At 42.5% G+C, this 25282-nt stretch overlaps 1 protein-coding gene across 1 annotated transcript; it reads left to right on the top strand.

Moving 5' to 3' along the window:
• The first annotated feature begins 1968 nt into the window (after positions 1 to 1968).
• ptgir (prostaglandin I2 receptor) lies at positions 1969 to 24263 on the top strand. Its single transcript, XM_061681543.1, has 3 exons — positions 1969 to 2089; positions 4134 to 5110; positions 22036 to 24263. The coding sequence occupies exons 2-3, from the start codon at positions 4265 to 4267 to the stop codon at positions 22336 to 22338; spliced, it is 1149 nt and encodes a 382-aa protein (XP_061537527.1). The 5' UTR covers positions 1969 to 2089; positions 4134 to 4264; the 3' UTR covers positions 22339 to 24263.
• The last annotated feature ends 1019 nt before the right edge of the window (positions 24264 to 25282 follow it).

Here is a 25282-nt window from a genome sequence, read left to right as displayed (position 1 = left end):
TGTTTTTTTTACCCTTTTATTATCCCCATGAAATGTTAATTTTTTTATTTTTTCAATAAGATCATAGAAACTTGAGCAATACTTTTCTTTTATATCCATACCAGTGATAAATACCTGATGTTTTATGTCGCAAACAAGCCGGCGCCCTGTCTTGGGACAATTAATAGAAGCATCAATTCCAGATTGGCATTCACTTACATTTTGTTCTGTGGAAAACAACATTGGACTACTAGCAAAATTCATACTAGTGTGAAAATGCTGTCCACTTCCTGGGTCTAAGTCAGCCAACACATACGTCCTCCCTCCTTCTCAGGATTTACTGTGCTGGCCTTTATTCAATCAGTCTTTTAAGTATACCATTAAGGCCCAGCCATTAGATTTGTGAAATACACTTGCTGCCTCTGGAAGTGGACACTTTACTTATTAACAGCATCCTCTTCAGTGTCCGCTTCTGTGCAAAGCTTACCGTCAGCGTTGTAATACAGCAGCCTAATGATTGTTGCAATCCACCTTGGGTCCCTAGATGTCGGCGTGTGTTTTGCGAACGTGTACGGGCATGTCCGCTCTCGACCGTGCCAGTCTGTCATCCATAACCCTGGAAGGTCCACATAGGAATAATACCTTTCTCAACCCACACATCCCGCCATATCATCATTGTGCTCCAAGACATGAATGTTCATGCGATGAGTGCAATTTAGGAAGCAACCTGATCTCCATTAGCAAACATTGGCACTGTCCTGTTCTAATTGTGTTTTTGGCCAATTAGACAAACAGAGACGGCAACAGGAAATGAGACGAAATGTGATTACTTCCAATCATTTCTATTCATATGTCTTTTTTTTATTTATTTTTTTCCTCCTCTGCTGAGTTGTCTCACCCCTGCTCTTGTGTTTGCTTGTTGTGAAAAGCAAGCGATAAGAGAACATGACAAGACAAGCTTCACAGGAATATAATACTGGACTTTGTGTCTGTACGACTGCATTATTATATGGCTTCCTGGTGGCCAAGGCTGGTACACCATAAGGAGCAGCACAATTAATTGAGTTGCAGCATTACATTTTGATGTAAACTGTCTCATTCTGGACATGTGATTGAATTATGTCATTACTCTGTTTTTATAAAGTTCAATATTATAGAGTGCGATTTTTCCTTATTAAAAATGCAAATGTAATATTTTTGGGGGCCTGCAATGGATTAATGGCATTTCCATTCATTTCAATGGGGAAGGATGATTTGAGATATGCATGTTTTGCGTGTGCGTGGTCATGCTCACAAATTAAACTCGCATCTCAAGGCACTACTCTATATGTAATTCCTCCTGACACATACATGACCTTTTGGCTCTAGTCTGGAACTATGATTCGAAATTTGACCTCGAGCTATTGTCTGCACAGATTCATTTCCCACGGCTGTATTGTGTTGCTACTTAACCTTGATGTTTCCTTATCGCAAGGACCAATGATTTAATGATCATAATAATCATTGAAGTTTGGCGCATTGGGATCGCGTTGATAGTGTGGAGTGTTTTTTGTTTTTTTTTTGGGGGGGGGGGGCAAATGCGACTTTGTACTCCTAACATTATATCTTTCCTCCCATACATGTAGTCATAATATTGTCTTCTTTTTCTCCAAAATACACAACCTTTCGGAAAGCACATCTCGATATATTTAGTTGCGACCAGGATTATGAGGGAGTCCTTGGAAGCCCCCTGCTTTATAAAATCCGAAAACTTTAGCCAATCCAAAACAATGCAATCAAATATTGTTTGTACTTCACATGCTTCACTTCCTGCTCTCGATTGTATGCTGTTTTGCTTCTCATTTGGCGCAACTGTGTTGCAAAAAAAAAAAAAAAAAAAAGTGGCTGTGGCGGAATGAGAGCAGACGGGGCGAGGGGGTGAGCGACTGAGAGAGAGAGAGAGAGAGAGAAGGAGGGAGAGAGAGAGAGAGGGAGGGGAAGAGGGGCTGTTGAGAGCATGCAGTCAAACAGCAGTGTTGCTGAGCGCTGCTTTCAAACTTCAGCCTTCCTTTCAGCGTGGCTCACATGTGGACCGATCCACTTCGCTACCAGACAACATGACCACGGAAAGGTAAGCTACCAGCTACCATTGTATTTATTTTTTTTGCTGTATTATTGGGGGGTAAGACTCTCTGCATAATGACTGGAATGGTACTGTTTCCTATTTAATCAAGAGCAGTGATTCAATCAACGTGCTTCCAGATAAGTGCTGTTTTAACGAGCTCCAAGTTTGTTATTCCAACAGCCGAGTGTGAGTTTTTAAAAAAAAAATTGACCAATGGGGCAAAATGGGCGGCACGGTGGCCGAGTGGTTAAAGCGTCAGCCTCACAGTTCTGAGGACCCCATGGGGTTCAATCCCCGGCCCCGCCTGTGTGGAGTTTGCATGTTCTCCCCGTGCCTGCGTGCGTTTTCTCCGGGCACTCCGGTTTCCTCGCACATCCCCAAAACATGCATGAATTGGAGACTCTAAATTGCCCGCAGGTGTGACTGTGACAAAAAAGAAAATGGATGGCTGGATGGGGCAAAATGCTGATTGAACCCCGTGAACTCTGCGTATCGTAACAAGTTGGAAAACTGTTATCCATCAGCCTCACCTGTGTGAAGTCTCCCACATCCCAAAAACATGCATTGAAGGTTAATCGAAGACTCTAAATTGCCCTGCGTTTGCCTGGCGACCATTTCAGGGTGTCAATTGACGATCAGGATTTTTTTGTGGCCGATCGCCGGGTTTAAAAAAACGATAACCGATCACAAGATGGAGCAATGTGTCTATTTAAATGACTCATTTACTGTGTATACTCGTGTACTGAGTGTCTTCAAAAGTATTCTCTCTTCAAGTCATGTCGTCTAATCAGTAGGGTCAAACCTACATTACGACATGACAGAAATAATGGGTGCTAACTTACTGTAATACAATTACTTCACCCACACCGAAACTTGAGAGCATGACTCAACAGAACAGTACCACGTTTACGTACACCCGTTAGTGCTAGCACAAGCATGCTAGGCTACATAACGTTTTGTTGCCTGCTTGCGAGCCGCATCGTATTAAAAGTACGTGAACATACCTCGAGCAATCCATGAATTTAAGTCCTGTCCTGACCACCAGCGCACATTTTTACCAATTTTGTTCTTATAATACACACGACGGCGTCCATTGTTGCTGTCGTCGCCATGGTAACGTGTGAATCTGGTCGCGTTTGAGTTGACAAGCTAAAGCCCCCGTGATTGGATCGGCGAATTATGACATTAAAGCCGATCAGCATAAAATGCTAATTATCGGCCGATGCCAGTGTTTATTGAGCAGACTAACGCCACTCACTTGTGCCACACAAAGCTATTATTCTGTGGATACACAGTTGGATGGCACCTTCTGCCATCTAGCGGAAGATCTTTTAATTGTTCTGCCTGGCATAAATAGATGAACAAACATACATTATTTGTAGTGTAGCATTTCCCACGGTGTATCTCGGTTCACCTACTGCTGCTCCACTACAGTCCAGGCCCTTCACAGTGGTTGGGAATCACTGCTTTAGACAGCAAATTAGTTGAGATTGAATCAACAATGCACCGTGTTGTACATGCTTACGATATGTACAACGTTCACAAAAATATATTATATTGTTTATTATTATTTTATTACATACGGTTTTTGGGTGAAATTTCTGGATGAAGCGAAAATGCACTATAACCTTTACAGGTGAGCTTGAGTGATCTTCTCTGAACATTTGAATGCACTTATCCAATTGTTCAATGTTGCACTAGTTTTTGTACGACTTGCTGTTTGGAGCTGAAGTGACAATTCAAAACAGCTTTTTGATCCATGAATAGACCAACACATTTTCTGGATCATTTAGAATTGGTATTTCCTGAAACAGTCCTCGTCCTCGTTCTGTTCACATTTTGATATCACGAGCCCAAGACGACACCTAACAATTGATCAGCAGTACCTCGCCTCTGCGAGGCTTCAGAGGGAAGTGGCCACTGAGCTTGGAGTGTCACAGTCTCATCAGGAGGTTGCAGCAGAGATACAGAGAGACGGGAAGAGTCACAGAAAGGCGTAAAAGTGGATGTCTTTAGAAATATTCACGAATGTTCTTGCTCCCACCCACAGAATCCTTTGGTGAGAACATTGTGAATCGTTGTGGTATCTGGGGCACCCCTGCCCTCCAAATGAAACCGAGACCGCTCTGCTGCCGCTTCGAGCATCTGGGAGCCGTCTAGATTCTCTGCAGTGACTCACACATGAACGCAAGCATGCATTGCGATGGGCTGTGTCCCAACGTCACGTGCAACGAGAGCCTCACGGTCAAGGGCGACGGCAAACCGGCGATAAGCAGTCTCATGTTCTTCGCTGGCGTGGTGGGGAATCTCCTGGCGCTCTTCATCCTGGGCGTGCACCGCAAAGAGCACCGCTCCACCTCGTCCGTCTTCTCCATCCTGGTGACGGGCCTCGCCCTCACAGACTTGCTGGGCACATGTCTCCTCAGCCCGCCCGTGTTCATCTGTTATGCCCGCAACATGTCCCTCATCAGCCTGGGCAACGAGAGACTGTGCCAGCTCTTTGGCTTCGCCATGAGCTTCTTCGGCCTGGCGCCCACCCTCATCCTCTGCGCCATGGCCGTGGAGCGCTGCCTGGCCATCAGCCACCCGTACTTTTACTCCATGCACATTCGTGGAAGCTTCGCTAAGGTGACGCTCATCGCCATTTACCTCTTTTCCCTGGCTTTCTGCCTACTGCCGTTGGGTGGCATGGGCAAGTTCAGGCAGTACTGCCCGGGGACGTGGTGCTTCATCGACATGGACGCCACGGGGGATGCCAACGCCGAGCGGGTTCTGGCCTTCTCGCTGACGTACTCCTCGCTCATGGCGCTAACCATCCTGGCCGTGTTCGCCTGCAACGGCTCGGTGATCGCCAGCCTCTGCCAGATGCACCGCAGCCAGATGATGCGACGAGGCTCAGCCGGCTCCGTGGGCAGGAGGAGGAAGCTGAGCATGGCCTTGTTCGGACGCGGCGAGGAGGAGCTGGAACACCTGGTGCTACTGGCGCTCATCACTGTCATCTTCGCCATCTGCTCGCTGCCACTCACAGTGAGGTCACATTCTACTTACTCTGTGTGTGTGTGTGTGTGTGTTACTGCATGACGTGTGTTGACCACATCTTAAACAGAAAGCAAGAGACTGTTCATGAATTTGTTTTAGGTGAAAGCGTTGCTGTGCGTCAGCACCAGAACTAAAACAAAAATAGTTCCCTCACATGCAGATTTGGAAAAAGCACTCCCACATTGTACTTAAGTAGAAGTTAAGATACTTGTGGGGGGAAAAAAAGAGAGAATGGTGTAAGGAGTACTAATTCAACACCTCTATTTAAGTCAGAGTAAAAAAGTACAGACACTGAAATATACTTAAACTGTTGTGACTTTTGGCGTGGTTGCCAAAGTGAGTCACTGACATGATTTGTTTGGCTACTTTTACACCGGATGCCCTTAGTGATGCAATCAAAAAATGTTTTTTTTTTCATCCAGGTTTGCGACCGGCAGTGGCTGGGTATTGCGATAGTGCCCGGGACTCGAACCCACACCATCTAAAACGATTACTCCACTGTTAGACATTTCATAAGGTTTTTACCGTTGCCAATAAGTTACTGAAAACTTGATAACAGTACTTACTGACAACAGTGTCAAATCAATGTTCCTATTCATTGTGGTGCTGAGGAGTTACACAAGGTAAACGGGAGCCCTTTTGCCTTGCTAAAGAAGTGGACTAGGTAACACTTATCTTAGTATGCAGCACAACTGACCGGGTTGTCACTCTATTGCACACAACCTGCAGTCAGGCTTTCATGACAAAAAAGTGCAACATTCATGTAACGCGAGAGTTAAATAAGACATACGTTCAACGAACTACGGATAGCATAAACGCACGTGATCTTCCATCCATCCATCCATCCATTTTCCAAGCCGCTTATCCTCACAAGGGTCGCGGGAGTGCTGGAGCCCATGCCAGCCGTCCTCGGGCAGGAGGCGGGGTACACTCCGAACTGGTCGACTGCCAATCGCAGGGCACATTTAAACAAACAACTATTCGCACTCACATTCACACCTACGGGCAATTTAGAGTCTTCAATCAACCTACCATGCATGTTTTTGGGATGTGGGGGGAAACCGGAGTACCCAGAGAAAAGCCACACAGGCACGGGGTGAACATACAAACTCCACGCAGGCGGGGCCGGGATTTGAACCCAAGCTGTCAATTCAATGCATGAATTGACAGCTGGATGGTGGATGTCTTGCATACTTAATCCTGTAGTTTCGCTGAGTTCTGCGTATGCGATTTTATTCAATAAACAATGAAATACGTTGTACCTTTTCTTGAGCGGTAGCGTTTTCTAGGCGATTTATTTAGCAGAACCAGTTCATCAACAGGGTACCAGGACCTGAAATACACAAATGCAATGTGATTAAACACTTTGCTACCCACTGAGTACTTAGAACAAATCTGATTAATCAATCATCATTTGTAGACACCCTGTATAACGATAGTATGATGCAGTGTGATTCTACGCCAAACTACAAACCACAATAATACACGTTAAATGAATACTTCATTAAACTGTTTAGTTTCTGCTGAATGTACAAAGTGAGAACTACTGGATTTTACAATTGTTTTGCTTTTTGCTCCATTAAGATAGATAGAATTCACCTTTCCCGTAGTCCTCACAATGAAAACAACTAACGTTAAATGGGACGTTAACGTTTCACACCCAGGGGGGAGTGAAAAAGTCGCATGGCATGAGGAAAGAAGGATTTCCTCAGTTTGTCAGCAGAGAAGGGCAGTGATAGCAGCCTGTCACTGAAGCTGCTCCTTTACATGGAGATGGTGCTGTGCAGTGGATGCAGTGGATTGGCCGTGATGTTGTCACACCGTCACCATTTATGCAAACCGGTTCAGGTTGAGGTTTGGATCTTCTGAAGTCCGCCACCATTTTGTTGTCCTGGTCTTGGAGGTGTTTAGGTGCAGGTGGTTGGAGTCACATCATGTGACAAAGGAGGAATAAAAAGGTGTGCCTAAAAAATGTTCTGTTCACTACAAAGGCACTTTGCTTGTGTGTGTGTGTGTGTGTGTGTGTGTGTGTGTGTTTGTGTTTGTGTTTGTGTGCACGGTACATTAATCAGCTCGAGCTAATATGTGTATCCATTTGACTGGAGTATGTCATAAAACAAATACCCAGAGAGGACTAGTCAATCAGGTTAATCAGCATCTTATTCATGCTTCAAAACACAAGCCAGAACATTTTTAGCTTAGGAAAACTCAATTTCGGAAAACACAAATGTAATTCAAGGCTGTGATTACTGAGGTTTATGTTCAGGTAATTTACGGGAAGCATTAAAAGTGCTCGTTCCTGTTCCTTGTTGCTCACCCGTGGTCTCATGTTCTGCTTGTTATAAAGACTGAAGCTAACCACAAAGGCTGAGATCTTACATGTCAAGTAGCTGGGAGGCCCCTTTAAGGGGAAGTTTTGTGACCTCACCCTGGATGTATCGGCCTGTGATGTTCCAAAACTGTATCCTCTCTGTTGGCTGGGTTCACTTCACGTTATGAGCTTGATCCTTTTGTTCTTGTCATGCTCTTTGCAACCTGGTTATTACTGGCTCCCAAGACCTGTTTGGTATGCTGTACTCATGTGGGCGTCGACAAAAATGTTAGATGACGAAGGCGGCGAGGAAGCATATGAACGCCAGCTACAGCTTCATGACCAATCCAAAATGGGGTCGCACTATTGCAAACAGATGTGAGAAAACGTCTGATTGCACTCGACGTGTGATTCGGCTATCGGGACTGCAATGTTTTTTTGTTTGTTTGTTTTTAACCAGAGCAAATTAGATTGATGCATGAAGGGGAATACTGTAATAATTACTTAATTAGTTCCCCTTGAGTGATGTTGTTTTCGGGATTAAGTTGCATAGTATTTGGTAAGAAAGGAGTCCACAACATTTATTTCCCATGAAAGCACTTGGAATTAATAGCAGGTCGTAGGTATGTACAATTGCTGATCAGAAAATCTGCTGCACCGGCACAAATAACAAGAGCAACAGAGGGTGCTCAAGCCAACATCACTTCTTACTTATCTTACTTAAGCCAGTTAGACCACCCCACCATCATCCTTATTTGATCCTTCAGGGCCAGTGTACTTCTTGATCATGCTTGACAAAGTGGAAGTGAACCAAACAAGGGCCTTCCCCTCAACTTCAACACCAAGCATTTCATTCCCTCGTAAATATATATATATAAAAAATTATGACAATATAGAATATGACTTTATTATCATAACATTCCATTTTTTCCTTCTAGAAAATATGCATGCGTTCTGGTAGCATTATAACTTCTTCTCAAAAATCGGCAAACTTATAATTCCTATGGCATAGTAGTTCTGTGTGGTGTTTGGCTTCGAGGGGTCCTTTGGGACTTGGCCCCGGGCCCCAAACTTTCGTGAAGTTACTGCTGCAAAGGCACACGGACTTTTCTGCCAGTGTGTATTTGTGATTATGTACATGTCTGCGAGCGTGTATGCGTTTGTGTATGTTTAAAGACAAGTTCAAAATTATTGCTTTATTTACAAATGTGCCCAACAGTCAGTAAGGACTAGGACAAACAGGTTAAGAGCTTTGCCATTATAGAAGTCTAATTTACTGATCTTTCAAGGCCACCCTCCTTCTTGTCCGGTGATGTTAATTGTGCAGTGGCAGAATGACAGCTGTTTGGACCGTTTGTGTTTTGCCATGTCATGCCATGCAAACTCATTGCCATGTCTTGCACATTCAGAGGGGCTTTCTGCAATTTCGTTGCACATTGCGCAATGGCGATGAACGCTTCTGCTTCTTCTGGTGCTATTTTTACAGTCATCCCAGAATTGGAGAACAATTTAGGCACCGACATTTCCAAAAGACCAAAGAACGACTACATATGATTAGTTTTATGATTGTTTGTTTTCAAGAAAACAGGTAATGAACCAAAATCTAATTTGAGTCGACCAGCTCAACCATCAACAGTACACTTTTTATGAGATACTTAATTTGATATGTTTTGCTGTGTTTAGTGCAACCCTGTTACATACTGTATACTCAGACAGCTGAAAAATGTATATTTAAAAAATATGGCTTGAACACAGTACATCCTTCTAAAATACATTTTATTTTAATACTCATTTTAGTACTAATTTAATTGTAATATTACTCTAGTTACAGGGTTACAAATCAATGAGATTTTGCTCAAGAGCAAATGCTAGCTGATAGCTGCTATGCTAACTGGTAAAGCTCAAACTCAGCAAAGATTATTTGTGGAGGAACATCGTTGAGGACATGCAAGAACTAACCAAGAGAACAAGATGAGCGAGGACAGAAAAGGGCAGGACGGAATGTGCAAAATGAGTAAGGCAGTGCTGCTGATGAGTGGCACGGTGGAATGCTTTTATAGTGCCTAAACACCTGTGAGTTATTGCTAGTTGTCCCAGCACAAGAAATGAAAGCTATAGCGTTTCTATGGAACTTATTAGTGAATGAAAACCATATCACATGCATGTTAGTCAACTGGTGTATGGAGTTGCTGAGTCGGCACTTTGAGGAAGGGTTGGCCCGGCCCCCCCTGCATCCGCGAGGGGGGGGGCCAAGCTTTTTTCTAAAGACTCTGAGTGCGGCCAACAGTACTCATTTTGTTTGCATCATAGAGTTGTTGGTAGCTTTTCCTGATTCCGTCCCAAACAACACACACACACACACACGCACGCACGCACACAAACTTGCTCCCACCGTCGTAATTTTCATGAGAAGAGCGAGAAAACTTTTTTGTTCCCGGTGACAGGTTTACGCAGCTGTTTAACTTGCAAAGCTGTGGGTGATTGACGGCGGGTGGGGGAGCACTTTCACACGTGAACATCAGCGGTGCAGCGAGTTAAAGCAGCTCACGAGCAGTCCGGACTCCAGTCAGTCCTTACCTCCATGACGATTTCTGACCGCGCACTTTGGTATGAATAACGAACCCACAATGCAGTGTGCGCTTTCTTGCTTGTTTGCTTTGCACTGCTGGTAAGTCATAAGTAATGTGATGGCACAACATCGAAACACAAGAGGGGGGAGGAGGAGCAAAGTGTGCCTGCTCCGCACTGAGACAGAAGCAGCGAGTCCAGCGACCTGGCTGTCACCTGTTTGACGAAACCGCAGCAGTGCATCCAAGAGATCATTTTTTTAAGATTATTTTTTAAATCAGAGCATGAACGTCAAATAAAATAAAACTAACCAAATATAAATGTGCAAGTTCAGATACTCCTGAACAATATCACTTATTCTAAAACATAAATAAAATATTCATAAAATAAAATCTGGGGGCATCGTGGCCGACTGGTTAGAGCGTCTGCCTCACAGTTCTGATGACCGGGGTTCAATCCCCGTGCCTGCGTGGTTTTTTTTTTCTTCTGGTAGGCCAGTCAATTACTCCCACTCTTTTACTATAAAGCCACGTTGTTGTAACACGTGCAAAATGTGGCTTGGCATTGTCTTGCTGAAATAAGTAGGGACGTCCCTGAACAAGACGTTGGATGGCAGCATATGTTCCTCCAAATGCAGCATTAATTGTGCCTTCACAGATGTGCAAGTGGTTAGCACATCTGCATCACAGTTCTGAGGACTGGGGTTCAAATCCCAGCCCCGCCTGTGTGGAGTTTGCATGTTCTCCCCTTGCCTGCGTGGGTTTTCTCCGGGCACTCCGGTTTCCTCCCACATCCCAAAAACATGCATGGTAGGTTAATTGACAACTCTAAATTGCCCGTAGGTGTGAATGTGAGTGCGAATGGTTGTTTGTTTGTATGTGCTCTGCGATTGGCTGGCAACCAGTTCGGGGTGTACCCCGCCTCCTGCCCGATGATAGCTGGGATAGGCTCCAGCTGATTACTTACGCGACCCTAGTGGCGAGAAGCAGCTCAGAAAATGGATGGATGGATAAAACACAATCTTGGTAAAATAATGAATTAAGGCAAATTCGGCTACAAGAAATGAACGTATACTATATTGTTTCTACTTATTAAACAGCATAATACTGTAGGCTCACCAGGCAGATTACAAAAACAGGAACAAGGCTGCAGTGGATATAAAAAGTGTACACATACATGTTCAAATGCCAGGTTTGATGTTTTAAAGGACTTTTGACCTAGATAAATCCTTTTAAAACTCTTTCCACCAATAATATTGCTGGATGGCTCGCGGACAGTCGCCTTTGTCATTACCCGTATTTACTGTACCTCAAAGTATCTCCACACGGCTGACATAGCTCCTACCCGGAAGGTATATGTCTGGTTAGTAAAGTGATATTGGTGATGTAGTATCGGTGCATTTTTACGAGTACGGTATAGACGTATACCCATAGCGGTAACTCAGCTGATTGCATATTTTAATATTTGGCCAATTGATTTTCTTACAAGAGCTCTATTGGGACTAATTTGTTTTCTCGGGCTTGTCACATTAATGGGTTGAATGTAAAATATCACTCACTGCTGATTTAAACCAGCGTTTCATCCAATTGAAATTAACGACACTCACAGTGTGATTACAGTAGACGGCTTGTAGATAGAGATAAGATAGTTTTGACCAATAGCAGCTGAATGTTATCGTCACAGAACGTTTGCGAAACGGGAGTGCCGTTCACGCGCAGCATTTTATGTTCCGTGCCATTCAAATGACAGTATATGATTTTAGCTTTGTGAGCCTTTTAAAACCTGTGAAGGCGATCAAATTACAGCAAAATACACCACCACCCTGGAATAACACTTTGTAGTGTTCCACTGGCAACTTTAACAATAAAATGCCAATTGGACACAATAGATAAGAATCAGATGTTACTAGTAACAATTTCCTTCCTAATTAAATGTTGCTTAATAGTGAATACTCCCTGTTAATGTGCCTCTGATCGTGATAATGTATTTATTAGGCTTTCAAAGACAACCTAAAGGGAGTGGCGGTCAATTAAAAGTTGAATCAATAATAAAACTAAGAAGCTCCTTCTGGTGTATTAATGACGATTACTGTCATTTACCTCTAATGAATCAGTCTTTTTCCTCATCATAGTCATTATGTTTTGGACACGTACGGACTAATAGATCACCCAGCTCCACCATCACCTTCCGTGCTGTTCCCATGGCAACCACCGGTCAATATTTAGATCAATAAAGTGTTATTTGATGGGCCTGGATGTGAGTATACGCATGAATCCCCATCATCTTTATTGAAAACATACTTTATTGAGTAAAGTCCTCAGTAGTTGTCATCTTTTTAACTAGTGTGACTCATTAAGATGGAAACTCATTGAATCATTGCTTTGGTGTCACAATGAAAGGTCTCCATTAGCTCTGCCGCTGTGTGGGTGACTCAGTCAGCATGCCGATATTGACTTAATTAGAATTGGGTGGGGCGAACCCTCAAACAAAATTGTTCCAAGGTAGTGAAAGTACAAAACCAAAAAGCGTTGTGTAGCAAATGTTTTGCACATAAAAGTTACGGAACATTTTTAATTAAATAAGTGTTTGAAAACACACACATGTCTTGTACTTAAAAGTTAAAAACAACTGAACTGCACTTACCAAATGTACCACACTGGATTAAAAAAAAAAAAAAATCCTGTAACATTATGCACTGTTCGAACATTAAAGTGGTGCCTTGAGATACGATTGCTTTGATTTACGAGTTTTCTGAGGTGGCTTGGCCGACTTTTTAGTCTTAAGGTACGAGCAAAATGTTTAGATGCAGCATATGTGCGCTTCAGATGCCCAGCACTAGACATCAGCAGCAGACTTCACCACACGCGGCCACCGTCAATCATGCACATTGACTTCCTTGCAGTGGAAGGACAATGGCATTGCCATACATTTCAATTGGGAAAGATGATTTGAGATCCGGGTGTTTTGCGATACGAACACGGTAGCTGAACAAAATAAACTCGTATCTCTAGGGTCGCGGGCGTGCTGGAGCCTATCCCAGCTGTCATCGGGCAGGAGGCGGGGTACACCCTGAACTGGTTGCCAGCCAATCGCAGGGCACATAGAAACAAACAACCATTCGCACTCACAGTCATACCTACGGGCAATTTAGAGTCTTCAATTAACCTACCATGCATGTTTTTGGGATGTGGGAAGAAACCGGAGTGCCCGGAGAAAACCCACGCAGGCACGGGGAGAACATGCAAACTCCACACAGGCGGGGCCGGGGATTGAACCCCATGGGGTCCTCAGAACTGTGAGGCTGACGCTCTAACCAGTCGTCCACCGTGCCGCCCTTTACAGGTCTTTTACATCAAAATTAGGGAGCCAAATGTACTGAACAAAACCGGGAAAATACTTTCACTGGTCCTCTTCTTCGTACCACAAACGCCATAACAACCGATTTAGTCATTTGTTTTGCAAGTCCATATTAAAGTAAATACACTAGTGTTGCTTCTGGTTCTCGTTACACCACAGACTTCCCAACCTGCAATGCACACAGGTGGCTCATGTGTGAGTCATGCTACAAAAGGTCATCTTTTTTTCACGCACTTTTGTTGTACTGCAGCTGCTGTCTGACGATTAAAGAAAAGGTTCCATGGGAGGAAAGATGATTCTCCTAAAGTGTTCTAAACACCAGGAACTTTGTGGAGGGACATTCAATCCTCCATTCAGCAAGCGCGCACGGCTAATGTTTGCCAAGAAGAAAACATTGCAAACATTGACTTGCAGATAGGCTTGCCTGCAATTTGACCTATAACCGTTTTCACTTGAAGAACAAATGGTAATCAGTTTAACGAGGTAAAGAGGCCGATGGTGCTGTGCAGCGGATGCTCTGGATTGTCCATGATAAATGGAAGCTTGCTCAGCATCATACTGATGAAGCTAATAACTAAACTAACTAAAACTACATTTAAAAATTAAAACTAGAGAGCGCTATTGGAAAGGCTGCCCCTTGCATCAGCACTGTTGATCAAAGCACGTGTTCAATGTGTTAAAAAGGCAACATGAGCTCCACATTCATTTTGAATGGTAGTCCAGTGCAGTTTTAGTAAATCTAGCAGCGCTCCTTGTGGTCACATAAAATGGGTACGGAAAGCATTCAGACCACCTTACATTTTTCAATCTTTGTTATATTGCAGCCATTTGCTAAAATCATTTAAGTTCATTTTTTTCCAAATTGTACACACAGCACCCCTTTATTGATAGAAAAAAACGGAATAAAAATATGTACTTACAGGAGTTGTAACTAGTTACAGGATCAACTTTAGGACAAAGACTGAAAAAAAAGATATGATTCTTTGAGAACATTGAACAGCAAAACATCTGCTTTACTGTAGGCACATAAGGTACCTCTTTCAAAATAATGTGGGTCAGAAACAGTTTCTAAACAGTCTTACTCACACTCGACATTTCTGAATTCTCATTTATTTCGCCAGCAACTAAGAATTTGATTCATTTTTCACTAGAATTGAAAAAGATGGATGTAGGGTGTTTTTCTGCACGTGCTGCTTTGTGATCAAATGATTGCGATATGTCAAATGACACCGCAAAGAAAAAGAGGAAAAAAACAAATCACCATTATCCAGGGTGTTGTTAAATAGCCTGTCATAATTTCTTTTCAGATTAAGCTACTTGGCTTTTTGATTTAAAAGATCTTATTTCACTTTAAGCCCTCTTTTTCTGTCATGACTTGATTAATAACAGACTAAAAGGACTGCCACAACACCATTAAAACCATTTGTTTTCTCCTAAGTTTATTATGTCGACCAAATAACAAAATATCATAGATTTTTTTATTATTATTGTTTTGGGGCCTTTGCAGGAGATGGAGCTGGATAAATGAGGACAAGTGCTCTAGAAAATGGTTGGAATCCAATACTTTTGCTCTCCTAAAAAATGTGGTCTTTCGATATAAATATTGACGACATCTAAATTTTGTATACAATCCAGATGTACATACTTGAATTTAAAAGCTGAACTGTTGATCTCTTGTCTCATAATTTATTAAACTTTTGATGTCAAACCCAGGCGGCACGGTGGACGACTGGTTAGAGCGTCAGCCTCACAGTTCTGAGGACCGGGGTTCAATCCCCGGCCCCGCCTGTGTGGAGTTTGCATGTTCTCCCCGTGCCTGCGTGGGTTTTCTCCGGGCACTCCGGTTTCCTCCCACATCCCAAAAACATGCATTAATTGAAGACTCTAAATTGCCCGTAGGTGTGACTGTGCATGCGAATGGTTGTTTGTTTGTATGTGCCCTGCGATTGGCTGGCAACCAGTTCCAGGTGTACCCCGCCTCCTGCCCGATGATAGCTGGGATAGGCTCCAGCACGCCCACGACCCGAGTGAGGAGAAGCGGCTCAGAAAATGCATGGATGTCAAACCCAAACATTTTCTGTCTACATAAAAAATAAAGGAAATTACCTCAACGCTCCAAGACTTTAGAGGGTCATGTCAGGGTGATTAAGCCACTGTGTTGTTTCCGTAATATTTTTCTGTTGCATTACAATTTCCCCCGTAAAGCCATACAACTTAGTCATACAGAAAACAAAGTAACAAATCAAACGAAAAAACAAAGGGGGATAATGACAACCAGGCTTTGTGGAAGGTTCTGTGGTTTGGGGATTATAGGGCTCACTGAACCCTGGCTAATGTTTACCAGCTACACAGACAGACATGGTGGGAATGACTTTATGCCTTCCTCGGCTTTATCACTCACTGTTCGTAATGACTACTGCAGTACTTCCATTGCCACAAAACTTCAGTGCAGTTCAATAGCATCGTGTGGACAACTGAGCTATTGCTTCTCTTAGGCTATGTTTCGCTGGAGCTGGCATCAATCAACTCGTTTTTTATTTATTTGTATTTTTTTTCTTCCCCAAAACCAACAAATATTTCAACCTCAGTCCTATGCAATTCCCCAATCGATCTGCGTTTGTGTGTGTGTGTGTGTGTGTGTGTGTGTGTGGGGGGGGGGGGGAGTAAACAGCAGAAAAACATTTTGGATTATTTTGCTAAAGAACAATTATTTTCAAGTTGCTCTTTTGCAGTGAAAACAAAAGAATACATTTATAGAACAGCAAATATAAGACAAAAAAAAATCACACATGGACACATATTGTACAAATATTTGAAAACATATGCAGAAGTATTTAATGAAAAATATTTATGCATCCAACAAACTTCAATGCAGATCTGCTTACCTTTTGGCTTTGACATGACACTGTTTCAAACAGGGTAGTCCAGGGGCTGTACTCCGGCCATCGCTTGAGAGTGGCTCTGGATCTTCACCTAGCCTAGCTTCCAAGCCATGAGTATATGAAATCTTGGTCTGGGGACAGTTATTATATAAATGTACCTAATTGTGAGAACACAGTTTGAAAATGAGCCACTCACAGACACAGTTTAAGAAATAGGAAGCTAAACGATTTACTTTGTTGTTTAATTTCACACTTGATGCGTGTATAGGCATATTTCTATACAAGCAATTCCATCCATTTTCTACAGTGCTTGTACTCGTTCGAGTCACAGGTGAGCTGGCGACCAGTCGACACACACATTCCCATTCACCACTACCTGTATGGAGAATTTAGAGTCTTCAATGAACCTAACATGCATGTTTTTTTGGAATGTGGGAGAAAGTTGGAGTACCCCCGAGCTCGGGGAGAACATGCAAACTTCATACAAGGAAGGCCCAAGATTCAAAGCCAGAAACTCAGAATTGTGGAGCAGATGCCCTAAGCACTAGGATCCCTTGACAATGGGCGTTGTGCTGCTCATTCTGGTGTGCCCGCCCTGGCCTCTGGGGGCAGTAGAATACATACAAACATACCATGTAGATTTGATGACCGTTGCAAGTCATTGTTTGCATAAAGTATAAAGAATATATAACTGTGAGTATTGTTATAGGCGGCACGGTGGTTAACTGGTTAGCACATCTATAAACATGCCGACAAAAGGGGAAAATGGTGACAAAAATTCAAATTTCCATAACAGCTCAATGTTAAGGGCAAGACTATCCACTTGTCTCAAGGGAACTATTGCATTGTACAATAAAGCTCAAATAGTGCAACTTGTGTGCAGAGGAACTGCTTGTTTATTGCAAAATATACCCTTTTTTATACATATTAGATACCTCACTTCCCTCTTCTCCTTTGTCTTCACCCAGTTTCAACACTGGGGGTGTTTCACTGTCCTTGCGCTTGTATCCACTTCCTCCTTGCTGTGTGTCTAAAGAGTGTTGAAGGAATTTCAATGTGATTATTTGTTTTTTTTTTTACCCCTCTTATTATTCACAATTAAAGAAAAAAAAATGAGCGTTACTTTGCCATTTTGTCCCCAGAATAATGACTCTAGGTAATTCCCTGGAGGGGGGGGGGGGAAAGCCACTAATGGATGCTAAGACACAATCGCTCCCTAATGACAAAGTGTCTGAGAATACACGCAAGCACACAAGCATGCATGCAAGCACGCATACTATTTGTGATGCTTTCAACTCCAAGTGACCCATCTCAATTTAAACCAGATTGAGCAATAAACAGCCAGAAACTATTGACAACATAATGATGGACCCTTTTCATTGACACTGGCACGTCGCAATAACACAAGTAACAACAATGGTGCCTAAATATTATTTTAAAGTCAATTATATAATGATATAGGATTATAGCAATAATGGAACAACACAAAATAAACAAATTAAACTGTCACCATTTAAGGTGCCTCTGATTTAACCGAAATGAACTTCAGATGTTCTAGTCGGCATTTCCTGATATTTTTAGACAGACAGAGTAGGTAAGCAGACTTGCACAATCTAACGAGAGCCAAAACATTATATTCACATTTTAAAAAATATTTATTGTACAATGTACAGAAAAACATTAAGAAATAAATTTAAAAATAATAATTTTTCTAAAGAATATTTTAGAAAATAATACAATTGATTGAAAAACCTGAAACATTTGATGAAAAATACACAACTTTTAGATGAATAGAAAATAGTTTTGGGATTCTGAAGTGTATAATATACTTATAAGTAAATACTAGTTGAAAAATGCTAATAAAAATATTACAAATATATATATATATAAAAAGAATATATATAAAAAAATGTTAAAAATCCAGAACGTTTTAGCAAATTGACTAAAATCACAAATATTTTAAAAAATGTTAACTGAAAAATACAAAAATATTAGACAAAAATACTAAACATTTTAGAGAATTTACAAAACTCAAACAAATATTGTAAAATGTACATACGTATTTTGAAATCTATTAGGAAAATATACAAATATTATACAAGTAAAAAACAGATGTACCGGTAAATAAAATGGTAAAAAATCTTTATCTGACATTTAGAGAGAGAGAGATGAAGAGGGACAGATAAAATGCAATAGATAAAGTGACTATAAAAAGTCTACACACCCCCTTTTTAAATGACAAGTTTTTGTTATATAAACGAATGAGACCAAGATAAATGAAAACTATTCCCACCATTAATGCGACCTAAATAACCTGCACAACCTAAATGAAGAAAATTTATTTATATCTGTCTTTTAGCAAGGGGAAGTTAAAAAAACAACAACTGATAGTGTCATTGCACAAGTGTGCACACCTTCTCATAACTGGGGATGCAACTGTGTTCATAATTAAACATCCATCCATCCATCCATTTTCTGAGCCGCTTCTCCTCACTAGGGTCGCGGGCGTGCTGGAGCCTATCCCAGCTGTCATCGAGCAGGAGGATGGGTACCCCCTGAACTGGTTGCCAGCCAATCGCAGGGCACATACAAACAAACAACCATTCGCACTCACATTCACACCTACGGGCATGCATATTTTTGGGATGTGAGAGGAAGCTGGAGTATCCGGAGAAACCCCACGCAGGCACGGGGAGAACATGCAAACTCCACACAGGCGGGCCCGGGGATTGAACCCGGGTCCTCAGAACTGTGAGGCTGACGCTCTAAGTCGCCCACCCTGCCGCCCATAATTAAACTATCACATTCAAATGTGATTACCCCCAAATAAAGTTCAGATGTTTTTCCTGACATATTTGCGACACAACAGATATGTGATTCTAGTTGTCTTTGTAAAGGAGAGTTTGGGATGCAGCTCCTGTATTGTCTTTCAATCGATTGTGTGTTGTGGAAGTAGTTGAAGTGTGCCTCTAAAAGGTGTCTGCACTCTGTTGGAAATGATGCTTACTAAAAGGACAGTAATGTGTGTGTGTGTGTGTGCTTGTGTGTGTGTGTGTGTGTGTGTGTGTGTGTGCGTGCGCTGATGATTGGTAATGATTGGACAGTCAAACAGAATCAGGAAGCAAGCAAGTCAAGGAAGAACCCTCCAGGGCCCGAGCTGGGAAATGACAGCCATTGTAACCCGTAACATTGTCGACGTGCTCTATTTCTTGGAAGTTGTTGTTGTTGGAATTTGGCGTCCTCGCCAGCTTGTAGGACACGTCTGGGGCGGAACAAACCAACCAAACCTGGCGACTTATACGAAACGTGTGCAGATGCTGGGGAAGTGTCAGCACAATCAAAGTAATGGCTCCAATGACTCGCGGGCAAAAATAATTAGACGAAAACATTTGTTAATGTGTTTGCTGAGTGGACAGTGCTGCAGTACACTGCGTGTGGTTTCTGTGTACAATGACATTAAGATCTGAAGTACACTCACAGGACGCTTCATTAGGTACGCATGCACTAATTACATCCTTGAGCTTTCCGATTGAATTTATTTAAAAGTAAATTAGTTATCGTTTAGTTGAGGAGTTATCGTTTAGTTGAGGAATTATTTTTAGCCCAAAGATGAATATTTTACGTATTTAAAATGGACAAGCAGTAACAATGTGTGGATGCTGCGAAATGAAGAGAGGATGATTAATGAGTGTGTACAAAACAAACAGTGCACTTTCCAATTGGCACGCTCTCGTATGTCCCTCCAGCCGTCGACTGGTCTTTATTGGCCCTGTGCGCTTCAGCCTCAGGCCAAACACATTCATATTCTGGTGTTTAAAGATCACATGACAGCGCATCGCTTGTGTCCCCGCCGCCTTTGGCAGTTGTGATTTGTGTCCTCCTGTGCACAGTTTGGCTGACCATAAGAGGCTGGGTGGCATGAATTGGGAAACAGAGCAGGGTGGCACAGCTCATGAGGAGCTTTCTGCCAATGCTTCATGATGTACGAGACACGCACTCTTAAGACAACAAATTGCTGTATGCAGTGGTGGGAATGAACAAAGTACAAATACCTTGCTGCTGAACTTAAACCTATAATAGATAATAAACCTATAATAGTTAGGTTCTATCGTCCTCTGTGCTGGAATTCAGTATCACAACAGAAACCATTAATTTTTAGCAAAATATCTCCACATGCTTGAAGCACCGCTGCTAGTTTCCAGCACTGACCCACCACCTGTTGATTTCAGTGAGGCATCCATGATGTTAATGCCAAAAGATGCTCTAACCGTCGTCGTGGAACGGTAACGTCGATGTTGCCACTGGAACATTCAGACTGGGATTACTATTGCCACATGTGGCTGTATGCATGTGGACCGAAGCACCAAATTGGCACACTCCCTCATACCCTTTTTGCTTGTCGGGGGTGACTACATCCGTGTGAGTCTAGATGGGGCCTCGGGACCGGACTTGCTCCCTCTGTCTCCTTTCTGTCATCGCCTAATTCACGGTGGAAAGAGGCCCTAGCAACAGGGAAACATTCACGCCAAAAAAACAATCCATCATCGAATACTGTATGGTTTATAGTTTTTTTCACAAAGGTTATGGAGGACTGTTGATAGAGCAGAAGAATGAGGTGAGAAACAGTCGTCACGGGCCAGGTGTCGTGTGTGTTTCAGGTTCCAGCTGCAGGACCTCTGCTTCACCACAGCTTGCGGTTTTGTCCATTATCCACCGTTTTAAGTACATACCAGGAAAACTGCACAACCGTCTGCCTTGGAGATTTTGCTGAGCTACGCTCCCAAAATGTGGACTGACTGACCAATCACAGTGCAGCACAGAACAGAACTTTGACACTTTCCTTTTTTGACATTTTAAATGTATCATAGCTCGGGCAGCACGGTGGGCTAGCAGTTAGCACATCTGCCTCACAGTTTTGAGGTTCAAATCTGCGCTTCGACCTTCCTTGCGTGGGTTTTCTGCGGGTACAATGGCTTCCTTTCACATTCTAAAAACATACATTAGTCCCGCTGCCCACCGAGCAACGCACCGAACCCGAGTGAACCGTGCGGGGTTCTGCCGCGAGTTTTTATGAGTGGCCGACCGTTGGCAACTAGTTTTGCTGGGATTCGAAATTTGAATCGCACATAAATGGCAATGTCTCTGATGTAATGGCTAGTCAAAAATGCCATGTCGTATCACATGAGCTTTCACAAGAAAAACTACATCTCTGGGTATGCTGCCGCCGAGCTACACACATTACAGCATGTACAGTAGTGTATAGATTGCGTTTTACAATAATATATTTAATTGCCAACAGCCTCTCAAATATCCGCAATTGTCCAGTTCAGTCGCGTTCAGCTACATCGCTCGGTGTGTGCGTCAGGCCTGAGGTTCATCCATCCATCCATCCGTCCGTCCGTCTGTAGCGAGGAGATCGAAGAGGTTAACCCTCAAAAACTAACAACAATTGAAAGAGGCTGTGGTAACACTAACCCTATGAAACTGTGGAATGGCCTCTGATGATATTAATAATTGTACTGAATCGGCTCAAGAAACTTTATAAGAATTATTTAATCTGGAAATATTGTACAGAAAATTAAAGAAATGTGTCAATATAATAAATAGAACAAATGTGAAGAAATAAATGACTGATATTTTTGTTTTATATAAAGGGTGTACCCTTTTGGTTTATCCTTGGATATTGTACTTAACATCTTTTGTTTGAAAATAAAAAATAGCAACCCTCTCCCCCAAAATGAAAAAAAATAAAAATAAACTCAAACAATACTGACACCTCCCTCCTGTCACTTCAGATCGCCAGCTACATCAATGCCATTCACCCGTTTTGCGGCGACAACGAGAACCTGACTGCCTTCCGCTTCTACGCCTTGAACCCCATCGTGGACCCGTGGGTGTTCATCATCTGCCGCAAGCCGGTCTTCCGACACCTGCGCTCGCTGCTGAGCTGCCGCTTTGGTCGGGGCGCCGCTGTCAAGACCCCGGCTCACTGCGCCTCCGTGCCCTTGGCCCAGGAGGTACACGTGATCCCATGTAAATCTCCAGATGTGACGCAGAGCGGCTTCTACTTGGGTTTACCCACGTCACCCAGTACATGATAGACTCGTGTGTGTGTGTGTGTGTGTGTGTGTGTGTGTGTGTGTGTGTGTGTGTGTGTGTGTGTGTGTGTGTGTACGATGAAACACCAATCGAGAAACTCTGTTCGACCTCTCCAAACCTGCACTGTTCTAGACAAGACACACTGACTCATGAATAGAGCTTGCGTGCCCTCTATCGACTGAATGTCCCTTGGAAGTTAGCATGAAGGAGCACATTGATGTCACATAGTCGTGGAGGGATTAACATACTGTACAATCACCCATTGGCCACAACATTTGGTACTTCTGCACAGGGTAGTGACAGCTAATGCAAAACGACTTTTGATGGACACGTTTCAGTATGACACAATGCAGTTCCACAAACACAATAGCTGCAAGCAGCAATAACACACCCTCTTTTTCATGTGGAATTGTCAAAATGATCATCAAACTTCGATGCCACAATCTGCCCACTTTACATGGCGTAGGCTAATAAAGTTGGTAATTCAACGTTGCCGATCTGCCTTATGCCAGTACAGACAAGCCATAGGATTCTCCTGAAACATTTGTCGCTAAAGAAAATGGCCTACTTCCTGTTTAACTTTGGGTATGGGTCCTTGAGGCTTTTTCATGTGTCCTCTTACGATAAACATCCATCATCTAATTTCATGTTGAAGTAAAACTGGTGTCGGGGCATTTATTATTCCGATTCGAAAATCCTCGAAATGGTCGTAAAACTTTGATGCCATACTCCGACCACATTAGATGGTCAAGGTAAAAAATGCTTGGCAATTCAGCATCGCCCTTCTGGCAAGGATACCTAAAATAATATGCATGAATGCTTACAGTGTTCTTTCACAATGATTCTGTCTCAACATGACTAAAGATGTATCACTGACAGTTTCTTTTGCAACTCACATCCCTTCCAGTTAGATGGCAGATTGGCTTATGAAATGACAGCACAGGGTAAATTAATATTGTGCATATATCAGTTAGTGGCGGCACGGTGGACGACTGGTTATAGCGTCTGCCTCACAGTTTTGAGGACTGGGGTTCAAATCCCGGCCCCGCCTGTGTGGAGTTTTTGCATGTTTTCCACGCGCCTGCGTGGGTTTTCTCACATAAGAAACTATGTGGACAGTGAAAAGTCTATGAAATCTCCAAATGGGAGCGCTTTCCCTCTCGTATTCTGTATGATGTGAAAGTTTTATTGGTGAAACATGTACATCGTTGGGATTTAAAGTCTGCAATTATCTCTTTGTCTCCTTCACTGCATGTATATTACGGTCTAAAGAGCTTCTGTTGTGTTTCCTCTATAACATCTGCTGCTGTACAATGTAACTTGTTGTAACAAATGTGTATTTGTGCCTCTTTGCTGTTGTCACTGTGCTGTGTATTTTGCACTTTTGAGGTTCATCCACGCATGACGCCCAAGCCAAGTACTTGTTACGACCTGTTTTGTGACTCCACTAGAATCGATGTAAGATTTGATTTGTAAATGTACATTCAATAGCACTCTACACTTTGTTTTTTTAATGTGAAATTAAATGTTACCAAAGAAAAACAAGTATTGCGATGCATGCATTTATGCGTGATGTGTCAATTTTGCTGATTTTGTGAAATGACTCTTTTGTAAATGTGGATTTAGAATCTGATGGTACTGCAGCACATTTTGAAGAACAATGACATGAATAACTGTTTTATGAATTGTTAAGCCCAATAACCTGTAGTTACAATCTATTTTTAAGTGTATGGATGAGTATGTTCCAGGTGGAAAAGACACAAAAAAGTGCCAAACGCATTTTTAAATGGCTACTTAGATGTTTATATACTGTAATTTTTTAAACCATTTTATCCTGAATGATTTATACCCCCCCCCCCTTTTTTTTAACTACATGTACTGTATATCCAGTGTGTCTTTTGTCATTTACCAAATAAAAATCCACTTGTACCCAAAACTAAACAAATATTGGGAACAACATTAAAGACTTACTTTAAAAAAAATACTGACAAAACTTATAAAATAAAAATAAAGATGAAATAACAGCAACCCGGCACGGTGGAGACTGGTTAGAGCCTCTGCCTCGCAGTTCTGAGGACTGAGGTTCAATCCCCAGCACCACCTGTGTGGAGTTTTACATGATCTCCCCGACCGTGCCTGCGTGGGTTTTCTCAGGGCACTCCGGTTTCCTCCCACATCGCAAAAACATGCGTGGTAGGTTAATTGGCAACTCTAAATTGCCCGTAGATGTGAACGTGAGTGCGAATGGTTGTTTGTTTATATGTGCCCTGCGATTGGCTGGCAACCAGTTCGGGGTGTACCTCGCCTCCTGCCCGATGACAGCTGGGACAGGCTCCAGCACGCCAGCGACCCTAGTGAGGAGAAGCGGCTCAGAAAATGGATGGATGGATGGATGGATAACAGCAACCCCAAATAGGGGGGAAAACAATTGCGAAGATGAAATGAATACAAATAAAAATAATGTGAAAAATATGTAACAGCGACGTGAGTCAGGGAGCATTAAGGACAACAGCACCAGATTTGTAGAAGCAAGCTGCTGTACTCAAATTTAGGGTCTGTAATGTTTTGCTTTTTACCTAAGTACAGGAGTTGACTCAGTACTTGGCGGGTGAGAAACACAGGATTATAGCTTGACATAGTACAGTGATTATCCAAGTGTATGGGCTCCCTCTAGTGGTATGTGAAAGCATTGCTGAATTAAAATTTCAGCATATGCACGTCACAGAGGCTTCAACCTTTTTCGATTGCTTGATTTTTAGAATAGTTCAGTTGTATTTAACATTTAAAATGTTTTCTAACATTTAGGTAAACAAAGTATTTGGCGTTTATGTGCAATTATATGTTCAAACTATGCATAATATTACAGGGGTTTACAATAATATGAATGATACTTTTTAGGCATAAAAACTCTGCTCCGTGTTTGATGAACACTTGGGCCTACTA

The sequence above is a fragment of the Phycodurus eques genome, chromosome 7, assembly GCF_024500275.1.
Source record: "Phycodurus eques isolate BA_2022a chromosome 7, UOR_Pequ_1.1, whole genome shotgun sequence".
NCBI lineage: Eukaryota > Metazoa > Chordata > Actinopteri > Syngnathiformes > Syngnathidae > Phycodurus > Phycodurus eques.
This window is presented reverse-complemented; position numbering and strand designations above follow the sequence as displayed.